This window comes from Lactuca sativa, chromosome 5, assembly GCF_002870075.4.
Source record: "Lactuca sativa cultivar Salinas chromosome 5, Lsat_Salinas_v11, whole genome shotgun sequence".
In the NCBI taxonomy this organism is placed as follows: Eukaryota; Viridiplantae; Streptophyta; class Magnoliopsida; order Asterales; family Asteraceae; genus Lactuca; species Lactuca sativa.
In genome coordinates, this window is record NC_056627.2 from 132,926,798 (window position 1) to 132,947,864 (window position 21,067).

At 37.5% G+C, this 21,067-nt stretch overlaps 1 protein-coding gene across 4 annotated transcripts; it reads right to left on the reverse strand.

Moving 5' to 3' along the window:
* Positions 1-17,063: 17,063 nt before the first annotated feature.
* On the reverse strand, positions 17,064-19,670 carry LOC111890003 (mediator of RNA polymerase II transcription subunit 15a). 4 transcript variants are annotated; one of them, XR_002849704.3, is made up of 5 exons: positions 18,504-19,078; positions 18,234-18,343; positions 17,794-17,908; positions 17,526-17,614; positions 17,064-17,242 (listed from the first exon to the last, which is right to left on the reverse strand). XR_002849704.3 is itself a non-coding variant. In XM_023886162.3 (4 exons), the coding sequence occupies exons 2-4, from the start codon at positions 18,320-18,322 to the stop codon at positions 17,561-17,563; spliced, it is 258 nt and encodes an 85-aa protein (XP_023741930.1). In that variant the 5' UTR covers positions 18,323-18,325; positions 18,504-19,079; the 3' UTR covers positions 17,293-17,560. The 4 variants fall into 4 exon arrangements, 2 of the variants coding, with proteins under 2 accessions (XP_023741930.1, XP_023741928.1); XR_002849703.3 differs by lacking the exon at positions 17,064-17,242 and adding an exon at positions 19,307-19,670 and having other exon boundaries at positions 17,293-17,614; positions 18,504-18,591; XM_023886162.3 differs by lacking the exon at positions 17,064-17,242 and having other exon boundaries at positions 17,293-17,614; positions 18,234-18,325; positions 18,504-19,079.
* Positions 19,671-21,067: the final 1,397 nt, after the last annotated feature.

A 21,067-nucleotide genomic window follows, 5' to 3' on the forward strand; every position in this document is an offset into this window, starting at 1 on the left:
GATGGATCCAATTCAGCGTTTACCATCTCTTCTGGTTCAGATTGACTGTCATCATCATAAAGCATATCGGGATTCTCCCCCTCGACAGATAAGCTTTCAGGTGTGTCTTGAGTTTCTGGAGCTACAGGGGTTTCGGGTGGTGTCGAGCTTTCGGGTGTTGACGCACCTTTGGCTGTTGTAGCACTTTCGAGCGCTGTGGTGTGTTCGGGAGCAGCTTGAGAACTGTTCTCCCCCTCAACATGTGAGCTCGGCTGTGATGAAGAAGATGGATCCTCCCCCTCAACTGAAGCAGTGTGTTGTGGAGGTTCGTTGGAACTTGATCCTTCTTCATTCATTTGCTTGGCAGCATCTTTGATGAGTTGCTTCAGATGATCTACTTTGTTGTTTGCTGCACTGGCTTTCGAGAGAGTAGCCTTCTCTGGTTCATCAAATAACTCGACAAACTTCTCAAATAGGTTTGCGATCGAGGCTGTGACCTGTCCTGTTTGAGAAAATATTTCTCCAACTGTGTCTTCGTTGGCCTTTAGCTTTTTGACATAGTTATCATCAAAAGTCATATAATAAGTTTCTTCTATTTTCCTCGAGCGCTTGTTTAATACCCTGTAGGCTTTCGAAGTGAGAGAATAGCCCAGAAATATCCCTTCATCGGCTTTGACATCGAACTTGTTACGATGTTCTTTAGAATTGAAGATGAAGCACCGTGAGCCGAATACATGAAAAAATACGACATTTGGCTTCCTGGTGTTGATGATCTCATAAGGAGTGAGAGTGAATCGCTTATTGAGATATGACCTGTTCTGCGTAAAACATGCTGCAGCAATAGCATCAGCCCAAAAATATAAAGGTAAAGAAGCAAAACTTAGCATGGTTCGGGCCGCCTCACACAAAGATCGGTTTCGTCTTTTGACAATCCCGTTTTGTTGAGGGGTGTAGGGAGCTGAAAAGTTGTGACTGGTTCCTTTTTCGGCCAAGAATTCTTCGAATTCTTTATTTTTGAACTCCAGCCCATTGTCGCTCCTGATGTTGCGAACGACTTTCTTCAGCTGTACTTCAACCTGCTTGATAAACATCTTTAGCTTCAAAGTCGCTTCAGATTTGTGCTTCAGAAAGAACACCCATGTAAAGCGCGAAAATTCATCAACAATGACAAGAATATACTTGCTACCGCCGATACTTTCGATAGATGATGGACCACACAAATCAATGTGAATTAATTCTAGTGGTTCAACAACTTTAGTGTTTACAATTGATGGGTGACTTTGACAACTCTGCTTCCCCATTTCACACGCAGCACATAAATATTATCGTTCGTATTTGAGCAATGGAAGACCTCAAACATGACCTCCAGTGACAAGTTTGTTAATATCCTTAAAGTTGAGATGAGAGAGCCTTCGGTGCCACAACCAGCTTTCGTCAGATTGTGCTTTGGATAACAGGCAGATAGCTGGATTCCCTTTGATGGGTTTGAGGTTCAGGGGAAATATTTCACCTTTGTGCTCCGATTTGAGAATTACTCTTTTCGTTTTCTTCTCAATTATTTCCGAACCCTCATCATCGAATGAGACCTTGAGACCGGTACCTCCAACAAGCTGAGATACACTAATAAGGTTGTGTTGTAGTCCTTCAACGTATGCGACCTTCCTAATCGTAAAATCACCATTCGTTATCATTCCATATCCTTTTATTGTGCTGAATGAGTTGTTCCTGAACTTGACATTTCCACCGTTTGAAAGAGACCGAAACTCCCTCAGCTCTTCCTTCCTTCCTGTCATGTGACGCGAGCAGCCACTGTCAATATACCATTCTTCGTCAAACTGCCCGTCACTGATAACCTGCAAAAATCAAGCAGATTTAGGAACCCAAAGTTTCTGGGGTCCACGTGAGCCTTTCACAGGAACAGGAATAAACAAGATATGTTCTTTTTATTAACGTTGTTTCATCATTCTTTTTAATGGTGAAAACTTTAATTTTATTGGGATTTGTTGCTTTCAGTTTGGATTCTGGTTTAGGTATTTGTACTTTGGGATGATTTTGATTTGTTTCGACTGATGAAACCTTCGATTTTCCTTTCAGATCTGTTGAAGATTTAGGTTTTTGAGTGCGAACAGAATTGAATTTAGAATGTGGTTGAGAGGAATTAGAAGGATTAGAAGAGGTAGAACGAGAGTATTTAGACTGAGATGTTTTCTTGACTTGAGGTTCTAAGTGACCCTTTTGTTTTTGATCATTAGTGGTACCGAACTTAGAACTTTGGTTAATTTTGCTCTCAGAACCGAACTTATGCTTTCGGTAGCTTGTGTTTTCTGAACCGAACCTTTGCCTTCGGTTATCATAATTTTCAGAACCGAACGTGTCCTTTCGGTTGTTATGACCCTCAGAACCGAACCTCTCCCTTCGGTTGTAATTACTTTCTTGTGTTCTAACAGTACTTTTCTCTGACTTTGAATTTCTGTCATGATAAGAGAAATGGGCGTTTTGAGATTGCCAAAACTGTTTTCATTCTGAGAGATTCTTCTTGTATCTCATATTCCTTTGCTGCTTCTGATTCTTCACTTGCTTCGACTGTCGATGGATATTTGCTTTTTGCTTTTGCTTTTTGTCAGCCGGTTCACTCTGAACTGATGAAGTTTCGTTTGAAGGAGTGACTTCTTTTGCAGGATCTCCTTTTTCTTCAGGAACATCTTTTGTACCACTAGTACTTGGCATGTCAAAGTTATCGGTCTTATTCAGAGGCTCTGGTACATATCTGCCTTTGGTTTTCCAGGACGTCCGTTCAGACAGACCAACAGTTTCGTCAGCGTTGTCGATAGGAGCGGACTAGAAGAACTCATCACAACCATCAGCATTGTCTTCGTTTACAATGGCTGTGAGTTCAGTTGTCTGATGTTCGGTTACACCTGTGACCTTATACACTTGATTTGGAGTCGTCCTTACCTTTTGGTATACAACAGCCTTTTCTTCAAGGATCGGGGACTTTTGTTGGGACAAACGAGCAAACTCCACAGAATTTTTTGAAATAAGATTTTTGTGGTTTTCGGGTTCGCTCTTGACAAACTCAGAACAGTCAACTACATCCTTTACAGAAATTTCACTCATATCATCATCCTCATTAAGCTCAGATGCATTTTCAACATCAATTTTATTTTCTGAGCTCAAGTTGGCATTCAATGAGTCAAACTTTTGTATGGTTTCGGTCCTTAGTTTCAATTTATCATTTTCATCCAAAAGGTTTTTCAGCATGTCCTTATGGTCCTTGGACTTTATGAAAGATTTGATTTTGTCTAGTCCATACATATAAGTCGGATTTACATCCTCAGACGAAACTACACATTCGCAATTATATGCTTCAGCGTCGATTTCATCCTCCTTAAACTCAAGGAAGGGCAAAATCATGCGATGAATTTTCTGCTCTATTTCACAGTTTAAATGAAGTTGTGTGATATTAGTGTAAAGACGCTTAGCAATTAAACAAAAGACATTTCTCTGTTTTAAAAGTTTCAAATTGTCTCTTTGTAAATAAATGTTTTCGTCCTTGGATTTGATTAACTCCGACTCCTTCAGCTCGATCCACATCCTCCGTTCCTCACTTTTTGAAGACGCCCTGCTTAATTGGTCAGTTAGGTTAGAATTGGTGACCTGTGTTTGAGTTAAACTGCTGTCTAGATGCGAGATTCTTGAATTTACATTTTTTAATTCTTTTTCATATGAACTTTGTCGGACTTTGAATGAAATAAAAATAGATTGTACCTTCTTTATTAACTCATCAAGCTCGTTAAACTGCACACTGAGAGGTTTTGCTGTGAAGCACAAGTCCTCTCGCTCCTTTGTGTCTTCATTCCCACCGTCTGTGTTGTATCCCCTCATTTGAGATACATCCGACACCATCAAGCACTTGCCATCGCTTCCTTCATCCTTCGCAACATAAGCCTTTCCATGAGATGGCTTCCTTACTTCATCATCCTCAGAGTTGGTTGACCAGACTTCCACGCCACCGAACTCATCATCTGCTACCGAACCCTGCACAATTAAAGCATTCATTGAAGGGTTAGTGACAACTTTCTTTTTCTTGATCTCTTCCAGCTTTTTCATTAACACAGCTTCTTCATCTTTCTCCTCATCCTTTTCTGCTATTTTCTTGAGGACACAATCTTTGGCATAGTGGTTCTTTCCTCCACAATAGTAGCAGTTCACACCCGAATCTCCTTCATCTTTCGGTTCCTTCTTTGGTTCTTCTGCTTTCGGTTCTTCCCTGACCTTTTCAGAACTATAACTTCCCTGCCAATTTCGGTTCTTATTGGTAGGAAACCTTTTCTTGATGAACCTCTTCGGGTTTGACACCATCATTGCATAGTCTTCAGAGGTAAGGTCATAGTCCTCTAAGTTGAAGTCTTCATCTTCCATCACACCTTTGCTTTTGGACAGAAGGGCCAATGACCCCAAGCTTGAAACTACATTTAGACTGAGAGGTTTTCTTGACTTGAGGTTCTAAGTGACCCTTTTGTTTTTAATCATTAGTGGGACCGAACCTAGAACTTTGGTTGCTTTTGCTTTCAGAACCGAACTTATGCTTTTGGTAGCTTGTGTTTTCTGAACCGAACCTTTGCCTTCGGTTGTCATAATTCTCAGAACCGAACGTATCCTTTCGGTTGTTATGACCTGCAGAACCAAACCTCTCCCTTCGGCTGTTATTACTTTCTTGCGATCTAACAGTACTTTTCTCTGACTTTAAATTTTTGTCATGATAAGAGAAATGGGCATTTTGAGATTGCCAAAACTGTTTTCTCTCAGAGAGATTCTTCTTGTATCTCTGATTCCTTTGCTGTTTTTGATTTTTCACCTGCTTCGGCTGACGATGGATATTCGCTTTTTGTTTTTGCTTTCTGTCAGCTGGTTCATTTTGAACTGATGATGTTTCGCTTGAAGGAGTGACTTCTTTTGCATAAACTGCTTTTTCTTCAGGAACATCTTTTGTACCACTAGTACTTGGCACGTCGAAGCTATCAGGCTTGTTCAAAGGCTCTGGCACATATCTGCCTTTAGTTTTCCATGACGTCCTTTCTGATAGACCAATGGTTTCGTCAGCATTGTCGATAGGAGCGGACCAGAAGAACTCATCACAACCACCAGCATTATCTTCGTTTACAATAGTTGTGAGTTCGGCTGTCTGATGTTCGGTTACACCTGTGACCTTATACACCTGATTTGGAGTCGTTTTTACCTTTTGGTACATGACAGCCTTTTCCTCAAGGATCGGGGACTTTTGTTGGGATAGACGAGCAAACTCCACAGAATTTTCTGAAATAAGATTTTTGTGGTTTTTGGGTTCGCTCTTGACAAACTCAGAACAGTCAACTTCATCCTCTACAGAAATTTCACTCATATCATCATCTTCATTAAGCTCAGATGCATTTTCAACATCAATTTTATTTTCTGAGGTCAAGTTGGCATTCAATGAGTCAAACTTTTGTATGGTTTCGGTCCTTAGTTTTAGTTTATCATTTTCATCCAAAAGATTTCTCAGCATGTCCTTATGGTCCTTGGACTTTATGAAAGATTCGATTTTGCCTAGACCATACATATATGTCGGATTTACATCCTCAGACGAAATTACACTTTCACAATTATATGTTTCAGCGTCGATTTCATCCTCCTTAAACTCAAGGAAGGGCAAAATCATGCGATGAATTTTCTGCCCTATTTCACAGTTCAAATGAAGTTGAGTGATATTAGTGTAAAGACGCTTAGCAATTAAACAAAAGACATTTCTTTGTTTTAGAAGTTTCAAATTGTCTCTTTGTAAATAAATGTTTTCGTCCTTGGATTTGATTAACTCCGACTCCTTCAGCTCGATCCACATCCTCCGTTCCTCACTCTTTGAAGACACCCTGCTTATTTGGTCAGTTAGGTTAGAATTGGTGACCCGTGTTTGAGTTAAACTGCTGTCTAGATGAGAGATTCTTGAATTTACATTTTTTAATTCTTTTTCATATGAAATTTGTGGAACTTTGAATGAAACAAAAATGGATTGTACCTTCTTGATTAATTCATCAAGCTCGTTAAACTGCACGCTGAGAGGTTTTGCTGTGAAGCACAAGTCCTCTCGCTCCTTTGTGTCTTCACTCCCACCGTCTGTATTGTATCCCCTCATTTGAGATACATCTGACACCATCAAGCACTTTCCACCGCTTCCTTCATCTTTCGCAACATGAGCCTTTCCATGAGATGGCTTCCTTACTTCTTCATCCTCAGAGTCGGTTGACCAGACCTCCACGCCACCGAACTCATCATCTGCTACCGAACCTTGCACAATTAAAGCATTCATTGAAGGGTTAATGACAACTTTCTTCTTCCTGATCTCTTCCAGCTTTTTCATTAACATAGCTTCTTCATCCTTCTCCTCATCCTTTTCTGCCATTTTCTTGAGGACACAGTCTTTGGCATAGTGGTTCTTCAGCTTTCGGTTCCTTCTTTGGTTCTTCAGCCTTCGGTTCTTCCCTGACCTTTTCAGAACTATAACTTCCCTGCCAATTTCGGTTCTTATTGGTAGGAAACCTTTTCTTGATGAACCTCTTCGGGTTTGACACCATCATTGCATAGTCTTCAGAGGTAAGGTCATAGTCCTCTAAGTTAAGGTCTTCATCTTCCATCACACCTTTGCTTTTGGACAGAAGGGCCAATGATCCCAAGCCAGAAACCACATTTTTCTCCTGCAATACAATCTTTTCTTGGGATTTCAAAATCCCTACCAACTTTGCCAATGAGTAAGATTTGAATTGCTCATGTGCTTTAACAGTGGACACAACCGCTCTCCACTCAGATCTAAGACCGTTCAAAAACGTAACCTTTTGTTCAATCAACTTCCTTTCAATATCATGTTTAATCATCTTACTAAGAAGATGATTGAAGCGATCGAACGTCTGAGTTACAGTTTCTTCAGGACCCTGCTTGAATTCACCAAACTCAGACAAAAGTAAGGTTTGAATGGAATGCTCGAGATCTTCGTCTGTGGAATATAACTCTCGCAGCCTATCCCATATTTCTTTAGCAGTGCTGCACGAACTCACCAACCTGAAAGTATCAGATTGAAGAGCGAATCTGATTAGTCTCAATGCTTTAATATTGCACTGAAACTTATCTTTTTCATCTTGGGCAATATCTTTAACGTCTTTCAACAGATCATTATACTCTTTCTGAGTTTTAATGATTCTTGAAGTTGCTGAATGAGCGAATGGTCCAGACACGATGGCTTCCCAGATAAGATATCCGTTGTCCTCAGATCCAATAACATAATCTTCAAAGTGATGTGCCCAGACTTCGTAATCCTGGGTGTAAAGGATGGGAATCTTTGTCGTTGATCCAATGTTGTTTGAGATGTTAATGGGATTTGATTGTGACTCGTCCATGCTAGATCGAATAACCTGTTTAAAAGTTCAGACTTGTAATATATTAAATTAGGGCAAAACGAGTAAATGTTGAGTTACGTCAATTATGGGATGACAGCTCAATAAATATTAGTTAATGCGGAATAACCCTAATCGCAACCTTTTTCACAGAAAAGATGTGTATGAATTACACAGCCTCCTGCTCTGATACCAATTGATAAGTTATAAAACTAACGTGAAGATCGATTAGATCTTTGTAACAGGTATTGCGAAGAACACAAAACAATAAATAAGACAAGAGTAGATCAAAACGTGTCGAATGATTAAATCAAACAATCCTCAGAAGAGCTTGACAAAGAACTTCCGCTGTAGAGGATTTAGGGTTACAGGAACGATAATAAACTTCTAAATTATGCTCTGATCAATCTATTCTATCGTTTACATAAGATGCATGCAAGCACCTATATTTATATTAAACCCTACTAAACTCACGGATGGACAGGCCCATACCGGAGATACAAAAACGGACTAACTAACGAGCCCAATAGACGCAACATACAAAACACGACCCAACAAAAAGGATAGTCAAATAAAATGAGGGCATCTAAGTTAAACCCCCCCTAGTGAACTTTTATTCCACTTCATGAATTTATCAATTCACGTCGTGAATTTTAAAACTCCCAGATATACATCGTGAAATAATTCGTTACCATGATGTGGTGCATAAAACCACGACGTGATGTCGAGGATTTTATTGCTTTACTAAAAAATTCATTTTTCTTCTAGATATTTTACCACTCAATCCATTCTAAACCCCACACTTGATTTGTGTGGTAAAAAAATAAAGATGACTTTGATGATTAATTATCATATAACTAAACTAGAAATGCAAAAATAAAAAAAAAAAAAAAGGAAAACGCAAACCGAGCTCGGGATGCCTCCCGAGAAGCGCTTCTTTTATAGGAGTCATGAGTTGGACTTCATGCCGCTTCATGTTGAATCGCTCGGAGTGTCAATCACCAATTGCACCTTATGTTCTCTCCATTTTCTTTTGTATGCTTGAACCATCCTAAGATACACCTTCTTCAAATTTTCTTTTTTTAATTTCGAGTCTCCTTCTTCTAGCTTTTGTTTCATGCCCTTACTGACAATAAGTGTAAGACCTTTTCCTTCTTCACTTTGGAGCTCCTTAACCTCAAAATCCTACTTATCCATAGTTAGTTGTTCCAATTTTTAGGTAACTCCAACTTCTTTATCACACGACATCAAATCTTCTTTACTCTCCTCACTTGCTAAAGACCTTGGAGTGTTGTAGGCAAAAACTTCTAAATCCATTAGAATTGATGCTCTAGTCTTCATATGCTTTACTTCCTTAATGGCTTGAGTCTCTTCTTCCAATAATTTATCCAATTTCTCAAGCTCATTTTCGGCATCCAAATTGAACACTTCATTTGAAGCATAATCTTCTTCGAATCAATCTTCCACTCCAAAGGTCATATCTTCTCTCCTAATCGTAATGTAAGTTTAGACTTGTGAATGTCTACCAAAGTGCGAACGGTATTTAGTAAAGGATGCCCAAGGATAATCGAGACATTTTTATCTTCTTTCATATCCAATACAACAAAATCAATTGGAAAAACAAATTTTCCAATTTTTACCAAGATGTCCTCAACTATGCTTCGTGGATGGGTCACCGTACAATTAGCTATGTGAATAGTCATTCATGTAGCCTTCAAATCTAGAAGAGCAAGCTTTTGATAGAACGAATAAGGCATTAAATTTATGCTTGCTCCAAAAATAGGCTAAAGCAAAGGTCTTCATATTATTCCCAAATTCACAAGGAAATGTAAGGTGTCTAGGATCTCCCATCTTCTTCGGTGTTTCTCCCATTATCACATTAGAACTCTGCTCACAAAGCACCACCTTGGAAGTCTTCTCTAGTTGTTGGCGAGTGTCGAGAAAGTCTTGCAAAAACTTTGCGTATTCTGGAACATGTACTAACGATTAAATAAAATGAGTATTGATAGGAATATCCTTGACTTGCTTCATAAACTTCATATATTCTTGTTCCAATGGATGAACTCTTGCCCGAGAAGGAAATTTTAACTGAGGGCAAAAAGCTTGAACACAAGATTGATCTTTCTTTTCAGTCTCTGTCCACGTTGTGGAGATTGAATCTCCACGTTGTGATGTCAAAGATTCAACATAACTTTTCTTTTCAACTTTCGACTTCTTTTGTTGAGGTTCGGGAAGATGTGGTGCTACCTCTAAGGCTTCTAGGAACTCAGATATAGTGTCATCTTCAGTTTCGATAACCATGACTTGCGATTGTGGCTTCTTGTAAGGAATTTATGGAGAAAGTCTTTCATAAACCAATGTTGTTAATTGACCAAGTTGGGCTTCAATGTTTTGGATCATTCTTGATGATTTCTCAATAAAGTTTGTTGATCTCTCATTAGAATTTGCTATTTTCTTATCGTAGCATCGATGTCATCATGTTGTTTTTTCGAAGCCTCCATGAATCTAGTTAGCATGGACTCTAAATCGACCTTCTTTTCAGTTGGTGGTTGCTATTTTTGATAAAAAACCTCGGCCAGTTTGCCTAAATTTTTATTCTTTTTGCTATTTATATTAATTATATGGAAAGCATTCTTTCCTCGGCTTCCTTCAATCTTCATCCTAGTTGTCTCGAATTGAGTAGAAGACTTGAGCTTTCTTATTCCTGTTATCATCAAGATTGCAATCTTTTGTTAAATGTGGACCATTGCACCGTTCATAACCCACACGAATAGCATGTATAGATTGATCCATCTTAGTCATTCGTTGGTCCATATTATTTAACATAACTTACATAACCTCCATGTCCTCAAAAGTGACGCTCCCAATTCCCTTTTCTCCATCATGTCAAGGGTTGTGATACTCACGTGAATGCTTTGGAAATTCTTCAATTAATTCCTTGATCTCAATGGGATTTTTCTTTGTTAAAGGTCCTTGAGAAACAAAGAGTTGAATTATCATTACATTTACCCCATCATAGAAGATTGATACATCTTGTTGCTCATTTAAATTGTTTTGGGGACAATTTCTTATTAATCATTTGTATCGCTTCCATGCTTTGTAAAGTGACTCACCTGGTTGTTGCTCGAAGTTTGATATGACCTTCTTGAGTTTAGCAACTTTAGAAGGCAGGGAAAAAAATTATAATAATTTTTCGCGCATTTGTGCCTATGTAGTAATTGTACTGGGTGGTAGTGCGTTCAACCAATCCTTAGCAGCTCCTTTGAAAGTGACTGGAAGCATTCTCAATAACACCGTCTCTCGTGGAACATTTGGGATGTTGAAGTAATCATCTATGTCATTGAATTCATCAAGGTGTTTGTAAGCATCCTCATGATCTTTCCCGGAAAATGGAACATCCTTAAGTGCGAAAAGAATATGTCCCTTCAACTCTAATGTTGCAGTAGCGGGAATTGCAGGTTGCAGTAGACCGGGACCGGTGTCCTCTCGGATTCGTTTCTTGTATGCCTCTACAGACATGTTGGCAATATTTGCCATATCGTCTTTTGGCTCGTCTTCGGGTTTGCTCTCTTCTTTGTCTAATATGGGTTTTGTTGGATTAGGTGTCTAAGCCCATAAATATAATTGGTATGTACTTGATTTGATTGTAGCGTGATCCTTTTGGGTTGCCTTCACTCATGCAACTTGAAATGATGATTGGTGGAGGGATAGTAGGATTTATTATTTGAAAAAATAAATTGGTACTCAAAATGATTTTATTAATATATTATAAGATTAATATATTATTTGGGAATCATATTATTAATTAGTATTTTATTAGAAATTAATTTGATATTAATTTTGGGATTAAAGGAACTGATTCATTACTGAACGGGCTGTTTTGCAAATCATTGATAGTTGCAGAACTAGGCTATTGGACTCCTTAATTAGGAGTGGACGAAATCCTATAGGGGGCCCGATAGATTTCGTCCAAGGCCTCATAAAGAGGAGTCCATGGGCTGCTTAAGCCTTAAGCGGAAATTAGGGTTTCCTCTAGAAACCCTAGCAGCCCACAACTATAAAAGGAAACCCACTATATGGAATTGAAACCTTAACCGAATTTTCCACCTCTCTCCTCTCATTCTCTTGTATTGGGTGTTTGTGACTCGATTAGAGGTGCAACACTTGGGGCACTAAGCTTTCAAAGGTCAAGATCAAGCTAGGAACTCTTGTTATTACTATATAACAAGTGGGGTAATCTTCTAACCCTATTTTTTATTGTTATTACTATATCAAGCTAGGAACTCTAGGGTTATTGCTTTGGTGTTCTATTTGCATGTTCAGTTACTGAAAAACTTATATCCAAAGCAATCAGGGTTGCATGATCATATAGGAATGTAGATATGCTTAATACCCTTCAGTGGTATCAGAGCCTAGGATGTTTTTCAATTGAATTGATGCAATAGTGAATTATCCAAAGAACAAGAAAGTCAAAATTTGTTGTCTGGAGCATAAACTCGATGAGTTGCTTGAGCTCGACGAGTTCACTTGCCAACTCGACGAGTTGACTTGTCAGTTTCCAGATTTTTCGATTTTCTGCTCAGTTTTTGAATAGGATAATTACCATAATTCTTTTTTTTTTTTTGCCTAAAACTGAATTTTTTGAATGGTAACTTGATATCCTTATCAAAACTAAAATATTTGGTTAAATATGGATAACAATATGATTATTTGAATTTGAAATTTAACCTAGTGTTTTTGAAAAGTTTTAAAATACACCCTTATGGTTTTATAGTTTAAATTTGAAATTAAAAATTTTAATTTTTGGAAATTTAAATGGTTAAACCCTAGTATTTTTGAACTATTAAAAAATACACCCTCATGGATTTTCTTAAATTAATTAAGTGTTTAATTAAAATAGAATTGATAAATCCATATATGGTTTAAGTTTAACTAAATTAAAAGTTGAACTTATTAAAGGATTAAACCACTTAGTATTTTAAAAGTTTAAAATACACCCTTATACTATATAAAATTAAAAGTCTAATATATTATATATGTATAAGAAAAGTCAGTCTTACTGTTAGTAGGCATCATTCACGAAGCTGGTCTATAAGGGGTGTTTAAGGAAGCGGCCTGTAAAATGATCGTCATTGGGTATCCACTCTTACCCACCGCACTTTTGAATAGTGGAGGGTCGTTTAAGTTCAAATTAAAAGTCTAAGGTTGCGTTTTTGTTCCATGATTTCACTAGAATAAAGGAGGCCACAAATATACTATAACGTATATTGGCTCAACTAAACATTTGAGCTCTCATCGGATCACCCCATATAATAACAACAATTTAAGTTCAAATTATCATTATTACTAGATAAATTATTAGATTATTCTTTCAAACCTATATAAAATTTATTACTAAATTTTGAAAATTTATGAAATTTCCTAGTAATTTATTTTTTACTTTTTTGACCCCTTATCCCACATTTATTACATACAATGCCCTCATTGTATGCATAAAATAAATTAAAAGCAATAAAAGGGAGAAAAAGGAACAGACTCCCTTGGGATAGTAGTGGCGAGATCGAACTCCAGTCGTGTGGATAAAATGTGCATTTCGAATATGGACTTCTTTAAAATATAAACTTGGATCTTGATCATTGCGAAATATATAAAGCGCCAACAAAATACGGAATCGAAACTTCAAACTTCAACAAAGGTGGTGTAAATCTCCAAGCAAGAAGAATAATGTGGGAAAGCATACGCCATATTATATGGTTGAGGAAACGAGCAAGAAATGTCGTGATGATAACTCCAAAAAGAATGGTCGTGACACATGTAGAAAAGGCGAATAAAAAGGCTTCATTCTTGTGAGAATAAACTACTCACGATGTGAGACATATAGTTCACGGCCTGAGGTCGCTAAATCATGAATTCTGAATCCCTTCGTAACCGAATTCACAACGTGAAAACTGAGTGAACAAACACTGAAATTGTCCAGCTCATCTTCTAAAATTATGCACTCCAATCAATGTCTTAATGAATTAAGACAATTCTAAATGTAGTATTCGATGACTCTTCACTTGACTAACCCCACACTTATTTCCAATTATGGGTCTCGATTCTCAACACTAGACTCTAAACGACGCTTGCCTAGACGTATATGCTCTCATTTCGAATTTCCTTCCTGAGACTCCCTTAGCAAATCTGAAATTTAACAACCAAAAGGAAAATAAAAGTAACATAATAACATAAAAATCCAAACAAGAGTTTAACAATCCAAACAAGTTTAAAACCACACAAACAAAATTAAACTAAATACTAAATAATAAAAACAAATGATCAATCATCTTCTTCATCATTATAGGTTCCACTTGTTCCCGCTCCTTCGCCTCTTGGTATCTACAATTCTTCCCACGCCGGGATGTACGAGCACTGAGGTGGCATGGTGGGTGGTCGAACCATATTCACGTGAGAGAACATGGTTTCAAGCATTTGAGTGTGGTAAGTCATCCAACCCTGAAGATTATCTAAATAAGAAACAACCTGGCTTTGAAATGGGTTGGTGGGTACTCCACCCGCATAACCGCCTCAATTTTGGCCGGATCAACCAAAATCTCGTTCCGATTGATGAGGTGACCCAAGAACTGGACCTCTCGTAACCAAAACTCATACTTGGAAAACTTGGCATATAGCTTCTCCTTCCTCAACATTCTAAATAACTCTTGTAGATGCTCGTCGTGCTGCTCCCTGGTCTTGGAGTAAATCAGAATATCATCAATGAACACAGTGAATGATCGATCGAGTATCGGCCAACATACCCGATTCCTCAAATCCATTAATGTTGCAGGTGCATTGGTGAGCCCAAACGATATCAACAGAACTCATAGTGCCCATATCGAGTCTGAAAAGTTATATTATCTACATCCTCCTCTCTGACCCTCATCTTGTGGTATCTAGACCTCAAATCAATCTTGGAAAACCAAGATGCACCCTGCAGCGCACGTCGAAAAGATCATCAATCCTAAAAAATGGGTAACATTTATTCACTGTCAACTTATTCAACTTCCAGTAGTCTATGCATATTCGATGAGAACCATCCTTCTTCTTCACAAATAATATAGGCGCTCCCAAGTATAAACTGCTCGGTCGAATAAATTGCTTGCCTAGCAGCTCCTAGAGTTGAGAGGACAACTTCTGCATCTCTAATGGTAAGAGATGATATGACGCCTTAGCATCAGGGTTGCACCTAGGATCAGATCAATCCTAAACTCCATCTTCCTTATGGGAGGCACGTCGGGTAAATCCTCCGAAAAAACATCTAGAAACTCCTTAACTGTTGGCACATCCAAGACCGACTCCTTTCCCTCAACTCGAGTGTCAACCACATACGTGAGATAACCTAAACATTCATGCTAGAGGTACTTTCTAGCCCTGGCGGCCAAACAAAAAGTCAAACCAACCATGGTACCCTCCCTATAAATGGTTAGTTCTCCCCCACTTAGGGTTCGAACCACCACAAGCTGCCTCTTGCAATCAATAATGGCTCTAAATCTGCCCAGCCAATCCGTCCTCATGATAACACACACATCCCCCATAAGGATGGGAATCAGGTCATCTAGGTAAGACACCCCAAATATCTCCAACGTACAACCATGAAAAATTCTCGAAGAAAAAACCTTGTGTTTGTTGGCAATGGAAACTCACAACAGACACTCTAACTCTCCAAGGATCGTATCAAAATCCCTACTAAAACACTAAGACACAAAAGACCAACTCGCATATCATCTCATAGAAAAAACCTTGTATCGGCCGACATACCCGATTCCTCAAATCCATGAATATTGCAGGTTGGTGAGACCAAACGATATCACCAGAACTCATAGTGCCCATATTGAGTCTGAAAAGTTATATTATCTACATCCTCCTCTCTGACCCTCATCTTGTGGTATCTAGACCTCAAATCAATCTTGGAAAACCAAGATGCACCCTACAGCACGTTGAAAAGATCATCAATCCTCAAAAATGGGTAACATTTCTTCATTGTCAACTTATTCAACTTCCGGTAGTCTATGCATATTCGATGAGAACAATCCTTCTTCTCCACAAATAAAATAGGCCCCAAGTATGAACTGAGTCAAAAAGCACAAGAGCAATCAATGAATTCACTAAGAATATGCCAGTAACGACATCAGGTGCCGCCCTAGCCACCTCTACAGTCAGCTGAAACACATATCCCCTGGCCTTCGGGGCCTCTCCCCTCCCATTGACAGTTGACCTTCACATTGCCAACCTAATCACAATGATAATAAATTCAAGTGCCCTGTTGTGGGGGGGCTGTTGTTACTGCTGTTGTCAACAACCTCTAGAAAAATGCCTTTCCTTGCCACATTTGTGGCATCCGGTCGCTGAACGATGAACTTCATCATACATCTTCTTGCACTTAACACAAGTGTAGCCTCTCTATCCTCCAGATCGAGAATCAGTAGGCTTAAACCGCTTAGATGCTTGTTGAGTCTGAATTGGGGCCTATCTTTTCTCCTTCACCTGCAACTCAATCTTAATCTTTCTTCTTCAGGAAAATGACTGCAGCTCTGAAAGTAAACGATACTGCTGAGTTGATACAAACTCATGAATCTCGATCTTAAGCATACTCAAGTATTGTGACATCTAAACCTGCTCAAAAGCATCATACTTGGGGCAAAACAAGGCTAACAAAAGATACTCATGGGCTAACCTCTCCCTCTCAACTAGCGGAACGTACTCAACACGAAACATTTTAGTGAACTGCTCCTATGTCACCACAGCCCACCCTGCAACCTAAAGACCCTAAGTGGCAAACTTCCTCCAATCCTTCGACCCGTGCAAACTTCACCTTTTGATTCTCCGTACATGAAACCTTATGACAATTATGATAAGAACAGTTTTGGCCAACCATGAGTCGCTTACCTTGGCCATGTGGTATCCCAATATAAGATTACACGTGGATCAAGATAAAGTAGTGGCTATTCTTAGTAGAAGGTAGCCAAAATGGTAAGAGAATAACACGAGTTTTTAGGTTTGGAAGAGTAGTATTGGAGGTTCATTGCAGGGTATGTAAACCATATCAACACGAGTTTAAGCGGTCAGACAAGACAAATGGTGTAACATTTAATAAGCTGAAATAAATTATGACAATTGCCCCTATCCTCGCGATGTCAAACTTCTCTCAAATGTTTGTGTTGGAATTTGATGTGTCCAATTTTGGTGTTGGGAACACACACCTAACTGCGTATTTCAGCCAAGTCTTGGGCAGTCGGAACAAGCTGAAACCCATCTATGAGAGAGAACTTATAGTAATGCTCTTGGCTTAATTCGAAAAAAACGACTTTATGGGTTTAGCCAAAAAATTACTTAATGTATCAAGATGCAAACTCTTTACCTATTTACCCTTCTTCTCTTTACCTCTCATGTTGAAATTGATGAATATTGTTGAAAAATTTGGAATACAAGGCTAAAATTATCATTTAGTCTCGTTCAGAAGGTTTATTTAGTCTAGAAAAAAAAAATCTTTATATACAAGACTTTATCTTATCAACATAAGCTTTAATGAGGAAAAAAAAGAAGAAATAACCCCCAATTCTTGTCCCCATTAAGTTAAAAATCAAAGAATTCACATCAAAGAAATTAAAAGGCACGACGTACGTATGTTTTCTAGAAGGTGTTGATAGCGAAAAAATTCCTTCCAAAAGTCATATTTATAAAACTAATGGCATAAAAGATTAAATGACAATCTATCCGGAAATATTATTAGCAACAGAGTTTGACTTTTGTGATCGAGTCTCCATGCTCAACATCTTCAAGGATATCTTTCGCAAATAATCAAACTACAAACCAAATTAATTAAAAAAAAATTAAATTTTTTTAGGTCCCAAAGTAGCTGCTAAAAAAATAACATTTCATATAAACTAACTGATAAGTTAGCTAGACGATATAAAATGACATAGCTAAGTAGCTTTTTAAAAAGCTAGCTTATAAGCTACTTTTTGTCTTGCCAAACATATCAACTTAAAAATCAATATACATACTATCTCTAGGCTTTAACCCTACAAAAGTCATATTTATAAAACTGATGACATAAAGATTAAATGCGACTGTATTTGAAAATACCACACTATCAGCACAGCAGCTATCATGGGATTGCGTCATCTATTTTCCAAGGTCTGCATCTTCAATGATATCTTGCACAAATAATCAGACTGCAAACCAAAAAATTGAAAAGATTTAGGTCCCAAAGTATCATACAACATATAACAAACATGATATCACATCATTCATCTATTTAATTGAAACTACTTCCATATGTACATAATGTCCACTAACCATCAGCAAAAACTACAAAACCAAACAACATAAGCAAATAGAGCACAAAACAAACCGGGCTTGTCGCAACAGTAAAAATCTTCTCTTCAAACCTCACAATTATTTTTTCAAGTTCTTTTAATGCCTCATGTCCAGAGATGGTGGTGTAATGCCTCTTCATCGCATTCATTCTACATAACATTAACATAACATGGATCAGTGAGAAGATGTAGTAGATATTTTAGGTAAAAATTCAACTATCAAATTGCTCGTATCCATATCAAGCAATGTAAGTGAAATTGCAAGTATCAGGAGGAATAAGGAAACAAAGGACCAAATAGTAAAATTTAAAACCAATATAATAAGAGACTTTTAAGGCTACACTATTATCCACAAAGCCCCAATAGCTAACATCATCAAAGTTAAATTAAGAAGGTTAGCATGATCAAATGCTTAAAGCACACAAAATTAAGAAATTTAAGATGAGGATGTGAATGGTAAATGGTAAATACACACATCCTGTTCACCATCCTTTGACGTGAAACAGCTTTCACCTGAGACCTCCAATTACCAGATTCCAGAGACATCAAATTGCTCGTATCCATATCCTAATTGATAAAATAGAACTGCATTTATAACAATCAGAAATTATCGAATAATATTTACAGAAGAAAAGTTGCAGTAAAAATTACGTAGATGTTTCAAATTTACCAATCTACAAGTCGAAAGCTTAAATTCCTGTATGAATGTGTTAAAAGAGGATCAGCGATTAAATAGCGTACATACCAGACGGATGCCTAATTCTTGGAGATAGGGTTTTGGTACTCAGCGCATATCAAGAAAATAGACGTCGTCGTTCTTTCGTCCTCTCTATCTGAAACTCAAATTCCAACAATTCAAAAGTAAACAATCGAGTATAACAAGAGATTGAATCGAGTTGCGTGTAATCGGGCGCTAGAAAGAGTCAACATGCATTAGTATTTGTAGACTTTAAATATTAAACAAATTACTGAAATCGTCCCAGGTTTGCTAAAATTTCGTGTGTGGTCCCTATCTTTTTTTTTTTTCATTCGGAAAGTCCTTATATTTTGATTTTGTTACGGAGTCAGTCCTGCCTCATAGGAAATGACTATAATGCCCTTAATATTTTCTTTTTTAATTATTTTAATACTTTTTTAAATACTGAAAATAATATAATCAATTTATTGACAAGTGGACCACTCTCACTCTCACTCTAGTCCCCTCCGGCAAGCACTCCGACTACTCCCACACCGATAACCGACACCGGCCACCATCAGCTACCATCAACCATCACCAACCGCCACCTAAAACCGAAAGATAAAACCCTATAACACCACCATTTGGACCCACCTCTTGTTGGAAACAAATAGACCTGATCTGATGCTCAACCCCCTTCGATGCCTAGAAAAATTGTGCTAAAAAATAAACCAAAATCATGCTAAAAATATAAACCAAACAGCAAATCAAAATAAATCCAAACAAATTCACCAGAAAAAGTAAATACAAATCATATAATAGCATCGATCTGCAGAACTAGGACTAGAATTTCTCAGAAGCCAAACCCTCACCAAGAAATTAAAACGCAAAATTGAGGGTTGTATTTGAGAGAAAGATAGGAACGGTGGTTGGATAAACGATTATCGATCTGTAGAGCTAGAGTTGTGAGGTGGAGAAGATACATCACTCATCTGTCTTCCTCCTCCACCATCTGTCTTCACCGAAAACATACATCACCCACCCCCTCTCTTGCCTTGCATCTGCATCTGCATATCTTCTTCCCACATTCTAAATCTCTTAAAATCGTTCTCGTAGGTTTTAGGGAAAAAAAAACGATTGAAGCAACAGTGGTTGATTTCAACAACCAAATTAGAGTTTATCAGTGATGTGGTGATGTTTTAAAACCTCCGAAGGTGGTGATTTAGGTGGGCGGAAGCCTGATTTCAGTAACAGTGTTTTTTTTTTTTTTTCTTATGTTTTGTGCTTTACATGAAAATGTCACTGAACTGGAAGATGGAAATTGAAAGTGCATAAGAAATAAAAATAGTACATTATTAATGTTAGTAGCGAGACTAAAGTACATTGTCAATGTTGGTAGCGATATTAAAATACATTGCTATTTATACTACTTGTATTTTCTAATCATGTTTCTTAATCTTATAAATATTATGTAGTTTGTATAGGAAACAACCATGAAAGATAGCAAAAATACCGAATTTGCAGTAGGAACATTCACAAGCATAACTTTTATGCTCACAATGGATGTCAATAGGCTGAATTAGTGTCAGAACTTAATGAAGTACTTGCAAAAACAATCTAAACCTCAAGATCCAGCAAAAACGTGGATTTGTTTTTATTATTTGATCAAACTTTTAACTGAAATTGGTATACCATGCACATCCAAATGTATTGTGGGCCCATGGTAAAAAGAAAAAATAGGCTCCTAGAATAATAAACAAAATTTCATTTAATTTAAAAATAAACACGTCATTACAAAGTCCACAAAAATAACTATTAATATTATAAACATAAATATGACCACAACGTTACCTAAAAGAGAAATTACTATCATTTTAATTCAAATTAGTTTTTCTGCATTCAAACTAGTATCATTTTCATTCAAATTAAACGAACTCGATGGTTTAAAAAAAAAAATTATATATAGATCCTTTATAAGTTTGATTGAAGGCATCAGAATACTTTCGTTTCTTCCTTTTTTTTGGCTTCTAAATAATTTTTTTTGGAAAACATTGTAGATTGTCAATAGCTAAACACTATCTACTTAGAAGACATATACACAAAATGTTATTATATATATATATATATATATATATATATATATATATATATATATATATATATAATATGAAATTTTGGGCCCCTTAGAGTCATGGGCCATGGGCGATCGCCCGGGTTGCCCACCGTCAGGACCGGCCCTAACCATGCAATTACTATTGTGTTGAAATCTGCGTTGATACGATGCTGCTCTCTCTCTCTCTCTCTCTCTCTCTCTCTCTCTTCTCTCTCTCTCTCTCTCTCTCTCTCTCTCTCTCTCTCTCTCTCTCTCTCTCTCTCTCTCTCTCTCTCTCTCTCTCTCTCTCTCCCCCCCCCCTGTTGGGAAACTTTTATTTAAGTATGGTATGGTAGGACACATTAAATCAATAGTAAAAAGTTTGGTTAGTGTTGTTGTTCTAATATTTATATTTTAAAGTGAGAATTACTTAAAATACATGTTATTAAATTTATACAATTGATAGCCAATTAGACACCCATTCCACAATAATGATCAACTTGGTCAACACTTCGAGTACTCTGCGTTGATACCACTGCTT

What these genes read in the sequence shown, in the direction of transcription:
- LOC111890003 (XM_023886162.3), bottom strand. Translation starts at nt 18,322, where the DNA reads ATGGATACGAGCAATTTGATGTCTCTGGAATCTGGTAATTGGAGGTCT. An exon ending in CAAAGGATGGTGAACAGGAT is followed by an intron (nt 17,909 to 18,233) that starts GTGTGTATTTAC and finishes AATGTTATGTAG; the next exon opens with AATGAATGCGATGAAGAGGC. An exon ending in TTACTGTTGCGACAAGCCCG is followed by an intron (nt 17,615 to 17,793) that starts GTTTGTTTTGTG and finishes TTTGGTTTGCAG; the next exon opens with TCTGATTATTTGTGCAAGAT.